Below are 20670 nucleotides of genomic sequence, written 5' to 3'. Positions count from 1 at the left end.
GAAGGGGAAGGAGGAATGGCCAGGAGGAGGTAGGAATGACATCATTTAATGGGAAAGGGCCCAGTGCAAATGTTGGGATCCAAATAGAGTTGATTTCAAGATGGGTCTTCAAAACTATTTTCAAGACTGTTAGTCATTTTCCAAGCACTTGGTTATCAATCAGTGGTATTCACTGAGTGCTTACTACGAGCAGAGCACTCTATTAAGTGCTTGGGAGAGTACAATACAATGGAATTATTGAATATGTTTCCTGCCCATAATGAACTTACAGTCTAGAGTCTACATGGCGTTAGACTTGTAATACCCTTTTTAACACTGGGTGTGGCAAGCTTGTTGTGGGCAGGGACTGTGTCTGTTTATTGTTATTTTGAACTCTTCCAAGTGCTTAGTACAGTGCTCTGCACACAGTTAGCGCTCAATAAATACAATTGAATGAATGAAAGTGTATATCACATTTTCTCATCTCCCCAGTGGTAAGACAATGAACCCAACTTAGGTCAAGGTCATAGGATTGAGAAGTGCAAAATCTAGAATCCGTTAGTATTTTGACAGACTTCCCTATACAAATTAGCAGAGCGGTATTTACACGCCCGTCAGAGGAATGTACTAGGAAATCATTGTCTTTTCCATTGGCTACAGGAGGTGTCCAGCTCAGCAAAGTTCATTTATATTCCAAACCCAAAGTCAAACATTATCATGGCTAGTCATGGCCCAGGTCTTCTTTCCCTGCAGAAAACTCCTCTATTCACTCATTCAATCATATTTATTGAGCCCTTACTGTGTGCAGAGCACTGTACTAAACGCTTGGGTGTGTACAATGCAACAATAAACAGACACATTCCCTGCCCACAAGAAACTTAGTCTAGCTTACTCTAGGTTCCAGGCCTGTGCTTTAACCACTGGGCCAAGGATGAGTGAGGAGAGTCTTTTAGACTGTGAGCCCACTGTTGGGTAGGGACTGTCTCTATATGTTGCCAACTTGTACTTCCCAAGTGCTTAGTACAGTGCTCTGCACACAGTAAGCGCTCAATAAATATGATTGATTGATTGAGAGCCATGGATGAGAGTCTAGAGGATAAGGAGACCCTTTTGATGGGCTCTTAGGGGCCCTCAAGGGAGGGGCTTCCAATCTCTAACACCCACAGCATACCGACAGCAAAGTCAGATGCCCAATTCTGTCCTCCACTGCCATGCATACCTTTTTGAGTTTCTTGATGGTCACCTGCAGATCTCCCACTTCTGCCTCATACTGTCGCTTGAGATCATTGAGTGCCTCTTCAGCTTTCCGCTTCTCCTAGAACACAAAATACAAAGAATCACCAAGATGGTTTTACAGATCTCTGACAGGATCCACGGAATCACCGCTTATTCATCCCAGACAGCAGCTATCAATCAATCAATGATACTTACTGAAAACTTACTGTGGGCAGGGCACTGTACTAAGCACTTGGGAGAGTGCCCTACAATAGAGTTGGAAGACACATTCCCTGCCCACAAGGAGCTTACAGTCTAAAGGACACACTAACTGGAATGTTCCCAAGCATTTAGTACAGTGCTCTGCACAAGGTAAGTGCTCAATAAATACTACTGATTGACTCCCACAAAGGAGAGCTAAAGAATGAATGACTCCAACACTCACCTTTTCCAGTGGACTGTGCTGGAACATAAAACCTTCCCCTTTAAACAATTATGGTAATGATGATGTGAATCTTTCCCACAATAAAACTCTGCCACGGGAGACGTGTGACAAAACACAAATGTTTCAGCTAGAACTTTATAAGACTGTCTCTCCTGAATCAGAGAAAACAATCTGTTCATAGTTTCTATTCAGCCTATTCCAGGATGAAGAACAGTGTTCTCGGGTAAAAATTGATAATTACAGAGATACGGGACACCAAATACACGCACCATAACTGTTTTGGATTTTGTGACAAAAGGTAAATTTTATGGTTAGTTTCTTTTATAATTAGCATTCACTCATGGTTGAGGCTACATCCACTTGGACCCACTGTATTTCTTCCTTAGTTCCTAGAAAGCTCTACCCCAGGGATAATAATAATAATGGTATTTATTAAGCACTTACTATGTGCAAAGCACTGTTCTAAGCGCTGGAGAGGTTACAGGGTGATCAGGGTATCCCACGGAGGGCTCACAGTCTTCATCCCCATTTTACAGATGAGGTAACTGAGGCACAGGGATGCCACTCCAGAGAGGAAAAGAGAGCTCTAATTCCCATGGGATTACTGTGGGCAGTAATCCCTCCCTCATCCCCACATCCGCCAAGCTAGCTCTCTTCCTCCCTTCAAGGCCCTACTGAGAGCTCACCTCCTCCAGGAGGCCTTCCCAGACTGAGCCCCCTCCTTCCTCTCCCCCTCCTCCCCCTCTTCATCCCTCCAGCCTTACCTCCTTCCCTTCCCCACAGCACCTGTATATATGTATATGTTTGTACGTATTTATTACTCTGTTTATTTATTTTACTTGTACATATCTATTCTATTTACTTTATTTTGTTAATATGTTTTGATTTGTTCTCTGTATCCCCCTTCTAGACTGTGAGCCCACTGTTGGGTAGGGACCGTCTCTATATGTTGCCAACTTGTACTTCCCAAGCGCTTAGTACAGTGCTCTGCACACAGTAAGCGCTCAATAAATACGACTGATTGATTGATTGATTGATTACACTTTGCCTTCGTAACTTTATGAGCTCTCCACCCAACTTGTCTCAGGGGGCCCCACCTTGACTACTGCCTCTGCCTCCTGCCTCTCCCCACTCCAGTCCATCCTTCACTCTATTGCCTAGAACACTTATCTAAACAAAACTTTCAGTCCATGTCTCCACACTCCTCAAGAACCTCTGGGGGTTGCCCATCCACCTCTACATCAAACAGAAACTCCTTCCCATTGGCTTTAAAGCCCTCAATCACCTTGTTCTCTCCTATCTTACCTCACTGATCTCCTATTACAGCCCAAACCACAGACTTTGCTCTTCTAGCACCAGTTAACTCACTAAGCCCTGATCTCACTTATCACGCCACCGACCCCCTTTCACACATCCTCCCTCCTCCTCCACATATGCTATAGACCACCACTCTCCCCACCTTCAAAGCCTCACTAAGGTCAAACCTCCAGAGGCCTTCCTCAATTACGCCCTCTTTCCCCGACTCCCTCTCCCTCCTACATTGTCTATGCACTTGAATCTGTACCCTTTGGGCACTTGGTATCCATCCCTCCCTCATTCCCACAGCACTTAAATACATACCTATAATTTATTTATTTATATTGATGTCTGCCTCCCCCCGTCTAGACTCATTGTGGGAAGGGAACATGTCTACCAACTCTGTTGTATCTCCCAAGCACTTAGTACAGTGCTCTGCACACAGTAAGTGCTCAATAAGTGCTCCCCTTCTAGACTGTGAGCCTGTTGTTGGGTAGGGACCGTCTCTATATGTTGCCAACTTGTACTTCCCAAGCGCTTCGTACAGTGCTCTGCACACAGTAAGCACTCAATAAATACAATTGAATGAATGAATGAATGAATAAATACCAAACCCTAACTGCTCTCCTTGTGTGTACTCTTACCTCCTTGTGGTTCTTGCTGTCACCTTCCTCAACCGATATCTTTGTCTAGGCCTACATCTACCTAACCTTGCGTGTCCATGTGTATATATCTGTGTGTGTCTGTATGGTAACTTCCAGAGACTCTTGTTTGTGTATGTTTACATTTCCCTGACCCTGGGTGTGTCTACATGGAAACTGCCCTCATAGAGGGTGGGGGGTGTGTGTGTGTGTGTGTGTGTGTGTGTGTGTGTGTGTGTGTGTGTGTGTGTGTGTGTGTGTGTGTGTGTGTGTGTGTGCATGTGGATTACCCTTTGTCTCAGGGGACATGAATGCCAACAAGTTTCTCCCCAGCACAATGCATGAAGCCCTACCACTGCCAACACCTGGAAAATAGAGAGTCTGGAACCATGAGGAGGAATAATGCTTGCAGTCATGAGAATTACGATCCAGTGGATGTGGAAAGACACCAGAAAGCTAATGGGCCAGGCATTTCCTGGTGATACTTCTAGAAGACCAAAAGGGACCCTACTGAGAGCTCACCTCCTCCAAGAGGCCTTCCCAGACTGAGCCCCCTTTTTCTTCTCCTCCTCCATATTCCCCCCACCCTACCTCCTTCCCCTCCCCACAGCACCTGTATTTACGTTTGTACAGATTTATTAGTCTTGATTTTACTTGTACATATTTACTATTCTATTTATTTTGTTAATGATGTGCATTTAGCTTTAATTCTATTTGTTCTGATGACTTGACACCTGTCCACATGTTTTGTTGTCTGTCTCACCCTTATAGACTGTGAGCTCGTTGTTGGGTAGGGACCGTCTCTATATGTTGCCAACTTGTACTTCCCAAATGCTTAGTACAGTGCTCTGCACACAGTAAGCGCTCAATAAATACGACTGAATGAATGAATGAATGACCTCACTGACCTCTCCCCACAGGCATCCCCTCCACCCCGCACCACAGAGAAGCAGCATGACCTAGCAGAAAGAGCACAGGGCTGGGAGTCAGGGGACCAGGGTTCTAATCCTAGGGCCACCACTTGACTCCTATGTGTCCTGGAGTCAGTCCCTTAACTTCTCTGTGGCTCAGTTTCCTCCTCTTTAAAAAAAATGGGGATATACCAGGTCTCCCTCCTCCTTAGACTGGGATCCTCATGTGGGACATTAAGGAAAGGGGCCACAGTACAAAGAGCTTCCATGGTGTTTGTCAGGACTTGGTCAGAAATTGTTTCCAAAGTTTGGATGACTTACACTTCAGGACAATCCCATTAAGTAAATACTGCTGTAAATTCCAATTGCTTTAGGGGTGTTTCTTGTTGAGGAGACATACGCACACACCACACACCTAGGCTGACTAGTGAACATTTTATCAAACTGGAATGTAGTAAATTAGTATCTGGGGAATTCTGTTGCTAACCTCATCTTTAGCAGGGCTGCCACGAGTCTATGCTCCAATCAGCAAGGCCTAATAGACGGAGCACAGAACCAGGAGTCAGGAGACTGGGGTTCTAGTCCTGCCGTGTGACCTTGGGCAAGTCACGTAACTTCTCTGAGCCTCAGTTTCTTCGTCTGTAAAATGGGGATAAGATCTCTGTTCTCCCTCCCCCAACTCTAAATCCCCAGTGGAACAAAAACTGTGTTCAACTGATTATGTATCTACCTCCATGCTTAGTACAGTGCTTGGCATTTAGCAAGTGTTGAATAAACACCATTATCAGGCCTCTGACAAATGCCCCAAATTAACACACTACAGGCAGAAGAGACGACTTCAATTTATGATTATCCTACATCCAATGGACCAACCACAGTCAAGACTACTACAAACCACCCCAAAATTTGCTACACTCCCATAATTCAAATCACTGCAGCCCTATCAGAACACCAATTTCTCCGTTACTCTTTTGTGAGACAAGACTCCATCTGTAAAAGAGATCTGAGAATGATAATACTGGGTATCCACGATAGTGATGGTGTACAGAAACGCTGTGGGCATGTTAATCCCCTCCTCAAAAATCTCCAGTGGCTACCAATCAACCTACGCATCAGGCAAAAACTCCTCACTCTTGGCTTCAAGGCTCTCCATCACCTCGCCCCCTCCTAACTCACCTCCCTTCTCTCCTTCTACAGCCCAGCCCACACCCTCCGCTCCTCTGCCGCTAACTTCCTCACTGTGCCTCGTTCTTGCCTGTCCCACCGTCGACCCCCAGCCTACATCCTCCCCCTGGCCTGGAATGCCCTCCCTCCGCACATCCGCCAAGCTAGCTCTCTTCCTCCCTTCAAAGTCCTACTGAGAGCTCACCTCCTCCAGGAGGCCTTCCCAGGCTGATCCCCTCCTTCCTCTCCCCCATCCCCCTGCCTTACCTCCTTCCCCTCCCCACAGCACCTGTATACATATATATATGTGTATGTTTGTACATATTTATTACTCTAATTATTTATTTTACTTGTACATATTTATTCTATTCATTTTATTTTGTTAATATGTTTTGTTTTGTTGTCTGTCTTCCCCTTCTAGACTGTGAGCCCGCCGTTGGGTAGGGACCGTCTCTATATGTTGCCAACTTGTACTTCCCAAGCGCTTAGTAAAGTGCTCTGCATACAGTAAGCGCTCAATACATACGATTGAATGAATGAATGTGCAATTCAAGATACCTTTCTTGGTTTCCTCCTAGTTGATTAAGGAGCAGAAACTACTTTTCTCATAAAGATGTAAGAATTGCCAATCCTAGATCAGATCAATGGTACATACAGTCCAGAATTTAGTCTCTGACAGTGGCTCAAACACCACTTGGAAGAAGCAGTAGATGGTACCCACCCATGACAACTACCCTAATGTTTGGGGATGACCGAACCTTATCCTCACCTTCTTAAACCTACTGTCATTATCAGCCTGTACAACAACTTCCCACAGTAATGTTTGTGTAATTGTATTTGAGTGCTTACTGCGTGCAGAGCATTGTACTAAGTGCTTCTGAGAGTACCATATAATAGCATTGGTAGACATGTTCCCTGGCCACAAGGAGCTTACAGTGTAGAGGGGGAGACAGACATTAATATAAGTAAATAATGGATATGTACATAAGTGCTGTGGGGCTGAGGGAGCGGTAAATAAAGGGAGCAAATCCAAATGCAAGGGTGGCACAAAATGGTGTGGGAGAAGAAGAAATGAGGGCCTAGTTAGGGAAGACCTCTTGAGAAGCAGCTTGGCCTAGTGGCAAGAGCACGGGCTTTGGGAGTCAGAAGTCATGCATTCTAATCTTGTCTCTGCCACTTAACTGCTGTGTGACCTTGGGCAAGTCACTTAACTCCTTTGGGCCTCAGTTACCTCATCCGTAAAATGGGGACTGAGACTGTGAGCCCCATGTGGGACAGGGACTGTGTCCAACCTTGTATCTACCCTGGTGCTTAGAACAGTGCTTGGCACATAGTAAGTGTTTAGCAAGTACCATAAAAAAAAAAAAAGAGACGTGCCTTCAATAAGGCTTTGAAGAACGGGGAGAGTGATAGTCTGTTGGATATATATTTGTACAGATTTATTACTCCATTTTAATTGTACATATTTACTATTCTATTTATTTTGTTAATGATGTGCATATAGCTTTAATTCTATTTGTTCTGATGATTTTGACACCTGTCTACATGTTTTGTTTTGTCGTCTGTCTCCCCCTTCTAGACTGTGAGCCCACTGTTGGGTAGGGACAGTCTCTATGTTGCCGACTTGTACTTCCCAAGCACTTAGTACAGTGCTCTGCACACAGTAAGCGCTCAATAAATACGACTGAATGAATGAATGAATGAATATGAAGAGGGAGGACATCCCAGTCTAGAGGCAGGATTTGGGCAAGAGGTCGGCGATGAGCCAGACAAGAACGAGGTACAATGAGTAGATTAGCATTAGAGGATCAAAATGTGAGGGTTGGGTTGTAGCAGGAGAGTAGCAAGGTGAAGTAGGAGGGGGAAAGGTGATTGAGTTCTTTAAAGTTGATGGTAAGAAGTATCTGATGTGGAGGCAGATTGGCAACCATTGGAGATTCTTGAGGAGTGGGGAAAACACAGACTGCAAAATGATCTGGACAGCAGAGTGAAGTATGGACTGGAGTGGGGAGAGACAGGAGGCAGGGAGATCAGCACGGAAGTTGATGCAGTAGAGAAGGCATGATAGCATAAGTGCTTGGTTTAACATGGCAGCAGTTTGGATGGAGAGGAAAGGGTGGATTTTAATGATGTTGTGAAGGTTGAACTGACAGGACTTTGGTGACATTGAATATGTGGGTTGAAAAAGAGAGATGAGTTGATATGCACCAACGGCTTGTGAGACCGGAAGGATGGTGCTGCTGTCTATGGTGAAAGGAAAGTCACAGGGAGGAAAGGGTTTGGGTGGAAAGATAAGGAGTTCTGTTTTGGACATGTTAAGTTTAATGGGTTGGGGAGGTAGGGGGTAGGGTGGAGAAGTATTTAAGTAGAGATGTCCTGAAGGCAGGTGGAAATGCAAGACTGCAGAGAAAGAGAGAGATTAGAGCTGGAGGCATTGATTTGGGAATCATCTGCCTAGAGATGCTATTTCCCAAGTAGTCAAGGAGTAAATACATGAATCATCAGAAAATGCAGAGTCATAAAAACCCAATCAGTCTCATCCTCCCTAATGGATGCTTTGGAGAGAATGCTGTTGGGGACATAGGGAGCATTCTTTCAACAAAATGCAACCATCTAGACAGAAGACAATAATGTCAGAAGAACTGGGGAAGTGACAATCTAATAATAATAATAATAATAATGATAATGGCATTTTGTTAAGCGCTATGTGCCAAGCACTGTTCTAAGTGCTGGGGTAGAGACAAGGTCATCAGGTTGTCCCACGTGGGGCTCACAGTCTTAATCCCCATTTTCCAGATGAGGTAACTGAGGCACAGAGAAGTGAAGTGACTTGCCCAAAGTCACACAGCAGTCAAGTGGCAGAGCCGGGATTAGAACCCAAATCCTCTGGCTCCCAAGCCTGTGCTCTTTCCACTAAGCCATGCTGCTTCTCAAGCCATGCTGCGGTGAGCATCCTGGGAAGTGAATGTCTTCAAGAATATTTAACCTCCTGTATTAATGGGGAACTGACTGAATTCCATTTTTCTCCCAAAATATACTTTTTTTTTTGCAATGAGATGGGAAGGTAGGCCACAGAATAGAGAGTTGATGATCTACTTTGAAGATTTCCTGATGTAAATCTTAGTTTGTGATTTTCAATCTTTGAATTTACTTTCTTGACTCCTTTTCAATTGTCTCTGCAATTAAATGTGGTTTGTCAAGGTTAATCAGAGGATGTTCTGATATGAATATTTTTAAGAGATGGGTCAGGTCATCTTCTGAACCGACATTCAGTAAGGACACAAATTTGAGAAACTCACTTCTTTTTTAGTCTTGTGTTCTGCAGCTTGAATCCTTTGATCCATCTCCTCTTCCAGCTCACTCAACTGCATGGCTGCTTTGTCTTGTGCCCTGAAATTGAGAAAACCAAGCACGTTAATGAGACACCTTAATAAAGGCAACACTTAGGAAAAGCACTGTGGGCAAAAGTTGCCATTTCTCGATCTTACCTCTCCCTTCCTTCAGATGCAGTACAGAATTATAGGTACAAAAGAAGTGAATGGCTTCAGCCAGAGGTTCCAGTCTTCCCTTTCCAAAAACACTGTTTGGCTTTCTCACTCTCTACAATGCGACTAGCCCTGAAGTTGAGCAGGGAAGAGGAGAAAGCCAGGCTAGGCAGGTAGAATGGCAGTTGGTTCCCCAAGTTTATATGAAACAGGAAATAAAGTTACATTTCAGCAAAATGTAGCTTTTATCAAATTCCTGATAAAAGGCCAATGAGAAAACTAGCTCAAAATATGAAAACTTTGAACAGAGAAAACTGGTAAGGGTTGGGTTGTAAGTTTTCATTAGCCAATTGAAAATCCATTTACCCCACAGAAAAATAGCCCAGAATCTCAAGAACTATAATCCACTTTTGAAGGGACGGAAAGAACTAGGGGATATGACATAGGAAGGGAGCTTCCAGGTTAACTAAGAGGGACTAGAACTATGAAAATTATAAGCATGAAAGAGAAGAGACAATTACTTAAGGAACTAAAAAAAGTTAACTGGGAAAACTACATTAAAAGCAATCAAGCATGGTAAGTTCTCTCCCTAGTCCTTTTCTAAGTAGCAGTAACCATTTCTCATGGCTGTACGCTGGCCATTCATCTGCTTTCACATTGGACAGTCTGACTTTCAGCTCATCTGTCCCCAGCTCCAGTACCAATATGGCACTGTATGCTTTTATGCCCAGTACACTGAACCTGCATGCTCTGGAATCCTGTAAGGGAAGCAAAGGAGGGGATCAAGGCTCCAGCCAGGGATACACTGGGCTTTTAGATAGGCTCTGCAAACTTCCTCAAAGAACATTTTCACTTGTGTCCTTAGGTCACCTATACTTATGTAACTAGTCACATTACAGGATCGGCAAAGGGGTGGCCTGCAGAATTTCTTACTGTCATCGGTGGCCATCCTTTTTGGGCGTGAAACTCTAGTGGCCAATCAGGCCCTATTTGGCTCACAGGCTGGACTGGAGCCAGCTCAGAGAAAACTTTATTTGTAAAAACGAGGAATGAATCATTCAGACTTGCTGTTAATTGGAAATAGTAGTAGTGGGGCTTGGAAAAGGGGAGGATTTCTAATTCCTGATATGCCAGCCTAGTGGAGAGTGCAGGGCCTGGGAATCAGAGGACATGGATTCTAATCCCAGCTCCACCACCTGCCTGCTGTGTGACCTTGGGCAAGTCACTTCACTTCTCTGTGCCTCAGCTTCCTCATCTGTAAAATCAATCAATCATATTTATTGAGCGATTACTGTGTGCAGAGCACTGTACTAAGTGCTTGGGAAGTACAAGTTGGCAACATATAGAGACAGTCCCTACCCAACAGTGGGCTCACAGTCTAGAAGGGGGAGACAGAGAACAAAACCAAACATATTAACAAAATAAAATAAATAGAATAGATATGTACAAGTAAAATAAATAAATAAATAAATATAGTAATAAATATGTACAAACATATATACATATATACAGGTGCTGTGGGGAAGGGAAGGAGGTAAGACGGGGGGGATGGAGACGGGGACGAGGGGGAGAGGAAGGAGGGGGCTCAGTCTGGGAAGGCCTCCTGGAGGAGGTGAGCTCTCAGTAGGGCCTTAAAGGGAGGAAGAGAGCTAGCTTGGCAGATGGGCAGAGGGAGGGCATTCCAGGCCCGGGGGATGATGTGGGCCAGGGGTCGACGGCGGGACAGGCGAGAATGAGGCATGGTGAGGAGATTAGCGGCAGAGGAGCGGAGGGTGTGGGCTGGGCTGTAGAAGGAGAGAAGGGAGGTGAGGTAGGAGGGGGCGAGGTGATGGAGAGCCTTGAAGCCGAGGGTGAGGAGTTTCTGCCTGATGCACAGATTGATTGGTAGCCACTGGTGATTTTTGAGGAGGGGAGTAACATGCCCAGAGCGTTTCTGGACAAAGACAATCCGGGTAGCAGCATGAAATATGGATTGAAGTGGGGAGAGACACGAGGATGGGAGATCAGAGAGAAGGCTGATGCAGTAGTGCAGACAGGATAGGATGAGAGCTTGAACGAGCAGGGTAGCAGTTTGGATGGAGAGGAAAGGGCGGATCTTGGATCTTGGCAATGTTGTGGAGCTGAGACCGGCAGGTTTTGGTCACGGCTTGGATGTGAGGGGTGAATGAGAGAGCGGAGTCGAGGATGACACCAAGGTTGCAGGCTTGTGAGACGGGAAGGATAGTAGTGCCGTCAACAGTGATGGGAAAGTCAGGGAGAGGGCAGGGTTTGGGAGGGAAGACAAGGAGTTCAGTCTTGGACATGTTGACTTTTAGGTGGCGGGCAGACATCCAGATGGATATGTCCTGAAGGCAGGAGGAGATGCGAGCCTGGAGGGAGGGGGAGAGAGCAGGGGCAGAGATGTAGATTTGGGTGTCATCAGCATAGAGATGATAGTTGAAATGGGGATTCATTGCCTGTCCTCTTTCCTTATTAGACTGGGAGTCCTGTGTGGGACAGGGACTGTGTCCCACCTGATGATCTTGTATCTACCCCAGTGCTTAGCACATAGTAAGGATTGAACAAATCCAGCAATCATTATCATTACCTTTATCACTATATTTCTCTGCATGAGAAGGTACTGTAGCAGCCAACAGGAGGCAAGAGGTGGAAGAAGAGTTGTGTACTTCCAGCAGCTGCTCGGCATAACAGAGGGGGAATTTAAACTTTATAGATGATGTGTCCACCATACAGGCAGAGCCATGGTCTCCAGGACTGTGTTTAAAACCCTTGGGCTTGCTGCAGAGTCACTGGTTTTTATTTTAAGCCAGGGCTCGGGCCTCCAGATATCTGGCTACCTTATTAGGATGGGGCCAGGCCAGCCTACAAGATTACGGCTCGGAAGCGCTAGTAATTGCAGGGCCCACATCCAGTGGTGCAGCAAAATGTTGCCTATCACTTCTTGTATGTGCCCTTACCGTCCCCTTTGGAGCTAATACTAGAAGGGAAGAGTTAAAATACAAATGGCTGAAGGATGCCCTTCTAAAAGCGCTTAGTACAGTGCCCTGCACACAGTAAGTGCTCAATAAATAAAACAATGAATAAAAGCAGCTGTTTTCTTCCTCGATCTTCTAGACTGTCAGCTTGTGGTGGGCAGTCAGTCAGTCAATCATGTTTACTGAGGGCTTACTATGTGCAGAGCACTGTACTAAGCACTTGGGAGAGTACAGTGGAACAATTCATTCAATTGTATTTATCTGTATTGATGTCTGTCTCCCCCCTTTCTAGACGGTAAATTTGTGGGCAGAGAATGTCACTGTTTTTTGTTGTGGTTTACTTTGTGTGTTGTACTTTCCCAAGCACTTAGCACAGTGCTCTGCACACAGTAAACGCTCAATAAATACAATGAATTAATTTATCGAGCGCTGTGTGAAAAGCACTGTACTAAGCATTTAGGAGAGTATGAAAATAAACAGTCACATCCCCTGCCCATAATGAGCTTGTATCTACCATATCTATCATATGGTATCTAATAGCTTCAAAGTTCTCCATCACCTCGCCCCCTCCTACCTCACTTCTCTTCTCTCCTTCTACAGCCCAGCCCTCACTCTGCTCTTCTACCACGTACCTCCTCACTGTGCCTTGTTCTTGCCTGTCTTGCCGTTAAACCCAGGCCCACGTCCTACCTCTGGTCTGGAATGCCCTCCCTCCACACATTTGCCAAACTAGCTCTCTTCCTCCCTTCAAAGCCCTATTGAGAGTTCACCTCCTCCAGGAGGCCTTCCCAGACTGAGCCCCCCCTTTTCCTCTCCTCCTCCTCATCGCCCACTCTCCCTCTGCCCTACCCCTTTCCCCTCCCCACAGCACTTGTGTATATTTGTACATATTTATTACTCTATTTTATTAATGATGCATATATAGCTATAATTCTATTTATACTGATGGTATGGACACCTGTCTACTTGTTTTGTTTTGTTGTTTGTCTCCCCCTTCTAAACTGTGAGCCCGTTGTTGGGTAGGGACCATCTCTGTATGTTGCCAATTTGTACTTCCCAAGCACTTAGTACAGTGCTCTGCACACAGTAAGTGCTCAATAAATACGATTGAATGAATCAGTGAATGAAGACCAACTCTGTTATAGTTTACTCTCCCAAGCTCTTAGTACAGTGCTCTGCACACAGTAAGCGCTCAATAAATACCATTGATTGATTGATCCCACTTTTTTATGGTATTTGTTAAACACTTACTATGTGTCAGGCACTGTACTAAGTGCTGGGATAGATACAAGCTAATCAAGTTGGACACAGTCCACATTCCACAGGGGGCTCACAGTCTTAATCCCCATTCGACAGATGAGGTCACTGAGGTGCACACAATAAGTGACTTGCCCAAGGTCACACAGCAGAGTAGTGGCAGAGCCAGGATTAGCATCCAGGTCTTTCTGACTCCCAGGCCTGTGCTCTATCTCTCTACCAGGACACACACTTCGACAGTTGGATTGGATTGGGTGCAGTGAAAAGCCAGCTCCCCAGATTATACCTGTCCAGTCCATTGCTCCTTCTACTGTGGCAGTTCTAGGTGGTCACCACACCACATCCGCTCCCCTCTCGCCCCGGCCACCCAATGCATTCCCACAACCTGCATATGCCTGATGTGAATCCCTTCCCCTCTCCCCACTCCCACCACCACCACACACACACACACACACACACACCCCACCCCCCCTCACCCCCGTAGTGTTTGGTAAACTCCTCCTTAGTGATGGAGCTGTCCTTAAGACTGGGGTGGCGAAAGGGTGGGTAAGAGAGGGGAGAAAGAAGAAGAGAATAGAATCCTGACTTCACTGAAGCTCCCAGGCCCAAGGCTTAACTATACAAAGACATAGCCATGGACTACAAAGTCTAAACATCAAGCGCTGTGCTTTCAAAAACCACCCCATAAATGTCTTTAAATACCTTTTAACTGCAATGGCCAGGTTCTCCATCTCCATACTTTGAAGCTTGATCTCCCGGATGAAGTTCTTGATAACATGCTCATAAGGTTGAATTAATCTTGGCTCAAAGAGGTTGATGTTCTGATAGAGAACACTGACCTGTTCTTGTCTGCAAAATTGAAAGAGTAAGCATAGGATATTCGCATAGCACTTGACTGCCCAAAGCAGTTCGCCTACTGTGCAGGAGGTCAAAGAGAGTCCAGTATTGCTAGATTAAAGGGCAAGCCAGCGGCCAAGCCATTTCGGGGAATCTTTGGGGGAATCTTTTTGGTCATCACACAGAGAAGCTAAGCCCCAGCCATCTCCTCCTATCATTTACAACCAAGGGCAAGGAAGAATCATATGTGACTAGCAGTATGAGAACACCTGGAAAGACCATTTGTTGATTCTGTCCAAGTGTGCATTTGTTTCCATTGGCTATGCTATGTCGTTTTGTTGCAGATCTTTCATTCATTCAATCGTACTTATTGAGTGCTTACTGTGTGCACAGCACTGTACTAAGCGCTGTACTAAGTGCCTGAGAGAGTACAACTTAACAATTGTTAAGTGTAAGAGTTGATTTGGGTTTGGGTTTGTCCAGCCTTCTAGAGTTCCCTATGGGCTGGATTTCATTCATTCATTCAATCGTATTTATTGAGCGCTTACTGTGTGCAGAACACTGTACTAAGCGCTTGGGAAGTACAAGTTGGCAACATATAGAGACGGTCCCTACCCAACAGTGGGCTCACAGTCTAGATGGGGATCTGTGTTAGGCCGAGCCCTGTGGCCTTGGTAAAACTTGGGATCCAGCCTGCCCAACACTAGGGTCTTTTCTGAAGAGGCCATTGTGGCTGAGGCAGCATGGCTGACTTCAGCCTCCATACAAAACAGGGACCTGCAAATGTATGTAACTGCCAGCCTAGTGGCTCTTTCCTCATCCCAACACACACACACACACACACACACTCTCTCTCTCTCTCTCTCTCTCTCTCTCTCTCTCTCTCTCTCTCTCTCTCTCGAGCAGTCTCTAGGCACCACCGTTTTAAAGATTTGTTCATTCAACCTAAGCATGAGGGGTTTGTCTATCAAAGTCCTAACTACCTCTACCTGTACAGTCAAGTCCCCGAGCTCTTCAGTCTTAATAATAATAATGATGGCATTTGTTAAGCGCTTACTGTGTGCAAAGCACTGTTCTAAGCGCTGGAATCCCTCCCCCTCCATATATGCCACACCACCACTCCCCCCACCTTCAACACCTTATTAAGGTCACATCTACTCCAAGAGGCCTTCTCCAATTAAGCCCCCCTTTTCTCTGACTCCCTCTCCCTTCTGTGCCGTCTATGCATTTGGATCTGTGACCTTTGGGCATTTAATATTCGCCCCACCCTCAGCCCCTCAGCACTTAGGTACATATCTATGAATTATATATTATAAATGATTTATTTTATACATTAGGGTCTGTCTCCCCTTCTAGACTGTAAGCTCGTTGTGAGCCGGAAATGTCTCTACCAACTCTGTTTTATTGATATCTCCCACGCACTTAAAACAGTGCTCTGCACACAGTAAGTGCTCAATACCATTATTAAATCGACTGCATCTCCATCGAACTAGTAACACCAAGGTTCTTTCTTGCTCTGAAACGTTCTGTGCCTAGTAAAGCACTGAAATCTTGCCCTCGGTTAATACTTTTGACAGATTCTGGCAATAGTTCCCTTTCAGATCAGTCTACACTCAGCCCTCTTCCTCCCTCCTTCCACATGGACCAGATAGTTAAGGAGAAAGGAAAGCATGGTCCATTGATGTCTAAACCACACTGAAGCCTATAGAAATCCCAGAGTTGAGTGAGTTCAGATAGAAGCAGGAGATGTCCAGGGGCCATGAAATTACAAAGGAGAAGGATAACAAATCTACATCTCTGCCCCTGCTCTCTCCCCCTCCCTCCAGGCTCGCATCTCCTCCTGCCTTCAGGACATCTCCATCTGGATGCCTACCCACCATCTAAAACTCAACATGTCCAAGACTGAACTCCTTGTCTTCCCTCCCAAACCCTGCCCTCTCCCTGACTTTCCCATCATTTGACAGCACTACCATCCTTCCCATCTCACAAGCCCGCAACCCTGGTGTCATCCTCGACTCCGCTCTCTCGTTCACCCCTCACATCCAAGCCATCACCAAAACCTGCCGGTCTCAGCTCCGCAACATTGCCAAGATCCAAGATCCGCCCTTTCCTCTCCATCCAAACCGCTACCCTGCTTGTTCAAGCTCTCATCCTATCCTGTCTGGACTACTGTATCAGCCTCCTCTCCGATCTCCCATCCTCTTGTCTCTCCCCACTTCAATCCATACTTCATGCCGCTGCCCAGATTGTCTTTGTCCAGAAACACTCTGGGCATGTTACTCCCCTCCTCAAAAATCTCCAGTGGCTACCAATCAACCTATGCATCAGGCAGAAACTCCTCACCCTCGGCTTCAAGGCTCTCCATCACCTCGCCCCCTCAATCAATCAATCAATCGTATTTATTGAGCGCTTACTGTGTGCACAGCACTGTACAAAGCGCTAAGGAAGTACAAGTTGGCAACATATAGAGACAATCTCTACCCAACAGTGGGCTCAGTCTAAAAAACCCCTCCTACCTCAACTCCCTTCTCTCCTTCTACAGCCCAGCCCGCACCCTCCGCTCCTCTTCCACTCATCTCCTCACTGTGAATCGTTCTCGCCTGTCCCGCCCATCAACCCCCGGCCCACGTCATCCCCCTGGCCTGGAATGCCCTCCTTCCCCACATCCGCCAAGCTAGCTCTCTTCCTCCCTTCAAAGCCCTACTGAGAGCTCACCTCCTCCAGGAGGCCTTCCCAGACTGAGCCCCCTCCTTCCTCTCCCCCTCCTCTCCCTCTCTATCCCCCCCCCCCGCCTTACCTCCTTCCCTTCCCCACAGCACCTGTATATACGTATATATGTTTGTACGGATTTATTACTCTATTTATTTTACTTGTCCACATCTATTTTATTTATTTTATTTTGTTAATATGTTTTGTTTTGTTCTCTGTCTCCCCCTTCTAGACTGTGAGCCCACTGTTGGGTAGGGACCATCCCTATATGTTGCCAACTTGTACTTCCCAAGCGCTTAGTACAGTGCTCTGCACACAGTAAGCGCTCAATAAATACGATTGATTGATTGAACAAGAGGCAGAGAAAACAAAACCTCTTTCTCTGTACTGATTACAGACAACTGTAAAACAGCAGATAAGAGGAAACCCACTATGACAAGAGTTTATTCCTTATTTAACATCTGTCAGCAACACTTATTGAGCATTGAACAAGGGCTAAGGGGGCTATAAAAGAACAAGAAGATACTTTCCCTACCCTCTAGGATCTTACAATTGAGAGGGAGACTGGGTAAAAAATACCATGGTAAATGGAGACTTTACCATGAGGGCAAACTTAAATAATTATAGCATTCACCAGAAATGCATCTACCCATAAATGGCAGATGAAATCACAAAAAGACAGTGACGCATAAACGTCTACCATAGCACTAAATGCTGAGGCTTACTGAGTAATTAGTGATTTCAGAGCCAGGTGGGAAGGCTTCATGTAGCTGAGGAATTTCTCAACACCTCTAAAGGCAAGAAAGAAGCAATTTCCACACTGCCACACCAGAGGGCCTTTCTAAATCAGGGATGATTTTTGGAGAACAAACACCTCCTTTTTTCAGACAAAAAAACCAGGTCCTGGACTATAAGAATATCAAAATAAGAGTTCTTTAGAAATTTAGGAGAGATAGAGGACAAACGAGACAATAATTCTCTTAAGGATACCACATAGCTTCAGTAAGTCTAATTTCTTACACTCTGTCTGCATGTTGAGAAGCAATGTGGCCTGCCAGAAAGAGCTCAGGCCTGGGAGTGAGAGGCCCTGGGTACTAATTCCAGCTCTGCTGCTTGTCTGCTGTGTGATCTTTGGCAAGTCAATTCACTTCTCTGTTCCTCAGTTACCTCATCTGTAAAGTGGGAATTTAATACCTGTTCTCCCTCCTACTTAGCCCCATGAAGGACCTGATTATCTTGTATCTACTCCAGTGCTTACAACAGTGCTTGGCACATAGTAAGCACTTAATAAATACCACAATTTTTTATCATTATCATTATTGCATAAGTGATTTCTTGCTTGTTGAAGAAAGAATTCTTATTTTCAATGGCAAGCATTCCTGTGATTTTCCAGTCATTGTCTTTAAGAAGGGAAATTTCATTGGTCATGTCACTTAGCATTTTCTAGTCAGAGCCCAGAGTCATTAGTTTAATAATCACCATAATCATAATCAAATAATAATATCAATTAATAAAAGCCTGTGTCAAGTGCTTTGCAAGACTCCAGAAATTTAAAAAACACACCTACCTGCTAGATGGTTAAGCAAGTAAATTTATTCAGTTTATGCTGGCTAAGTTCAAACTAGTTTTAGAAAAATTTCCTCCCCATCCTTTAAAATGCTTTCCAGAACTCACCATCCAGCCGGTTTTTGTCCACCTAAGCTGGCTGTAGTGCAAACAGTGGTTGGCCATGTTCTCTTTAAATCCTCATTCTGAATTGCTTCTCATTGCCAGATTCCCCCAGAATGAGAGCAACTGCACATGCATTTGATACGCTTTAAAATGACATTTACCGTGATGGGGAACCAATACAGCTTTTCCCGCCTCTCTTTGGAAGCAGAGCGAAAAAAGACTGCACTTCCGCAGTCAAGAAAAGGGTGTGCCCAGACCGGGCTGGGATGGGAGAGAGCCAAGAGCTGTCAATGAGGCTGGGCCAGACGTCAAAATGTGAGATGCGCTGCCCAGCTGGGGTCTGGCCTCAAACTTTTGACGATGTGCTGAGATTCCTCACGGCCAATTGCGTACCGCTCAAACAAACTTCTCATTCAATCGAATTTACTGAGTGCTCACTATATGCAAAGCACTGTACTAAGCGCTTGGGAGAGTACAATAAAAACAACAGACACATTCCTGCCCACAATGAGCTCGTCGTTATTCGTTGAGGCCAACAATGTATTTGGTCCTCCGCAAAACACAGAAGGCTATAGTTGCCTCCCTGAAGGCTGATCGCCAAAGTCAAGACTAGGAAAATTATTTAACAGTTAACATATACGCCCTTAATGAATCACATCAAGAGTATGCTCTCTTGTAATGTTTCCTTACTAGCAACAAAGTACTTAGGCACTCAAAAAGCAGCAAGATGGTGGAGGAGAGGAGAGGAGGAGGATTGGATTTGCTAACCTGTGCTACCGGGAGTAGCACAGCAAGTTCCCAGCTCCAAGAAGCTAACCCTAACTTCAAACGAGAAGCTGCCAGGACCTCAAATCCGGCAACCATAATGGAAAAAATGATGCCTCTGGGAAATGCACCATATTAGAGAGGCAGGTGGCCCTAGACCGAGCAACAGTCCCCAGTGACACTGATGATGAGAAGCAGCATGGCTCAGTGGAAAGAGCACGGGCTTGGGAGTCAGAGGTCATGGGTTCTAATCCCGGCTCCGCCACAAGTCTGCTGCGTGACCTTGGGCAAATCACTTATCTGAGCCTCAGTTACCTCATCTGTAAAATGGGGATTAAGACTGTGAGCCCCACGTGGGACAACCTGATCACCTTGTATCCCCCCCAGCACTTAGAACAGTGCTTTGCACATAGTAACTGCTTAACATATGCCATCATTATTATTAATGGAAATAAGTAAAAATGGGCACATTGCAAGGCAGATCATAGGGGAAACAGTATGGCATAGTGGATAGAGCACAAGCCTGGAAGTCAAAAGGTAATGGGTTCTAATCCCAGCTCTGCCACTTGTCTGCTGTGTGAGTCACTTCACTTCTCTGGGCCTCAGTTCCCTCATCCGTAAAATGGAGATTGAGACTGTGAACCCCTCATGAGACACGGACTGAGTCCAACCCAATTTACTTGTACCAACCCCAGCACTTAGTACGGTGCCTGGAACATAGTAAGTGCCTAATAAATACCACAATTATTTATTTATTATTATTAAATCACAATGGTAGGGACATTAAACTTGGATTCACTGGTTGGCATCTTCCTTCTAAAGAAGCAAAATACTTTCACGTATGGAGAAACTGAGGTCCAGAGGGATGAAGTTGCCCAGACTCCCCCAAGAAAGTCAGTGGCAGAGCTGGATCTTGAGCCCAAGTCTCCTGATAACTGATTGAGTGAACCACAGTCCAAGACAAGAGGTCCACCTTCTACTAGGTCTCCTTGGTCTTTAAGACTTACCTCAAAACTCAACAGAATACATGCAGCCACCCTAAGCATTGAGAAGGAAAGGCTTGCTACAATTCTAACCCAAACCAGTGGTGTGAGATTTCTTAGCTTTTCCCCATTCTTGTCTTAGTTTTTACTTCTTCCTGGAGATTTAAGTCCATTCTAGTATGACATGACACCAAGCTAGCCCCTCCGCCAAGCTAGCCCCTCCGCCAAGCTAGCTCTCCCTCCGCCAAGCTAGCTCTCTTCCTCCCTTCAAGGCCCTGCTGAGAGCTCACCTCCTCCAGGAGGCCTTCCCAGACTGAGCCCCTTCCCTCCTCTCCCC

The 20670-nt window shown here is 45.5% G+C and overlaps 1 protein-coding gene across 4 annotated transcripts in view; it reads right to left on the bottom strand.

Moving 5' to 3' along the window:
• Positions 1-20670, bottom strand: part of RASEF (RAS and EF-hand domain containing) — an 82104-nt gene that overhangs the window by 43462 nt on the left and 17972 nt on the right. For all 4 annotated transcript variants that reach the window (XM_038769906.1, XM_038769907.1, XM_038769908.1 and 1 more), the window contains 3 exons: positions 14071-14217; positions 8951-9041; positions 1199-1294 (listed from right to left, as the gene is read on the bottom strand). In XM_038769906.1, the coding sequence (XP_038625834.1) occupies positions 1199-1294; positions 8951-9041; positions 14071-14217 (334 nt within the window). The remainder of the gene's footprint in view (positions 1-1198; positions 1295-8950; positions 9042-14070; positions 14218-20670) is intronic.

This window comes from Tachyglossus aculeatus, chromosome X4, assembly GCF_015852505.1.
Source record: "Tachyglossus aculeatus isolate mTacAcu1 chromosome X4, mTacAcu1.pri, whole genome shotgun sequence".
NCBI lineage: Eukaryota > Metazoa > Chordata > Mammalia > Monotremata > Tachyglossidae > Tachyglossus > Tachyglossus aculeatus.
This window is presented reverse-complemented; position numbering and strand designations above follow the sequence as displayed.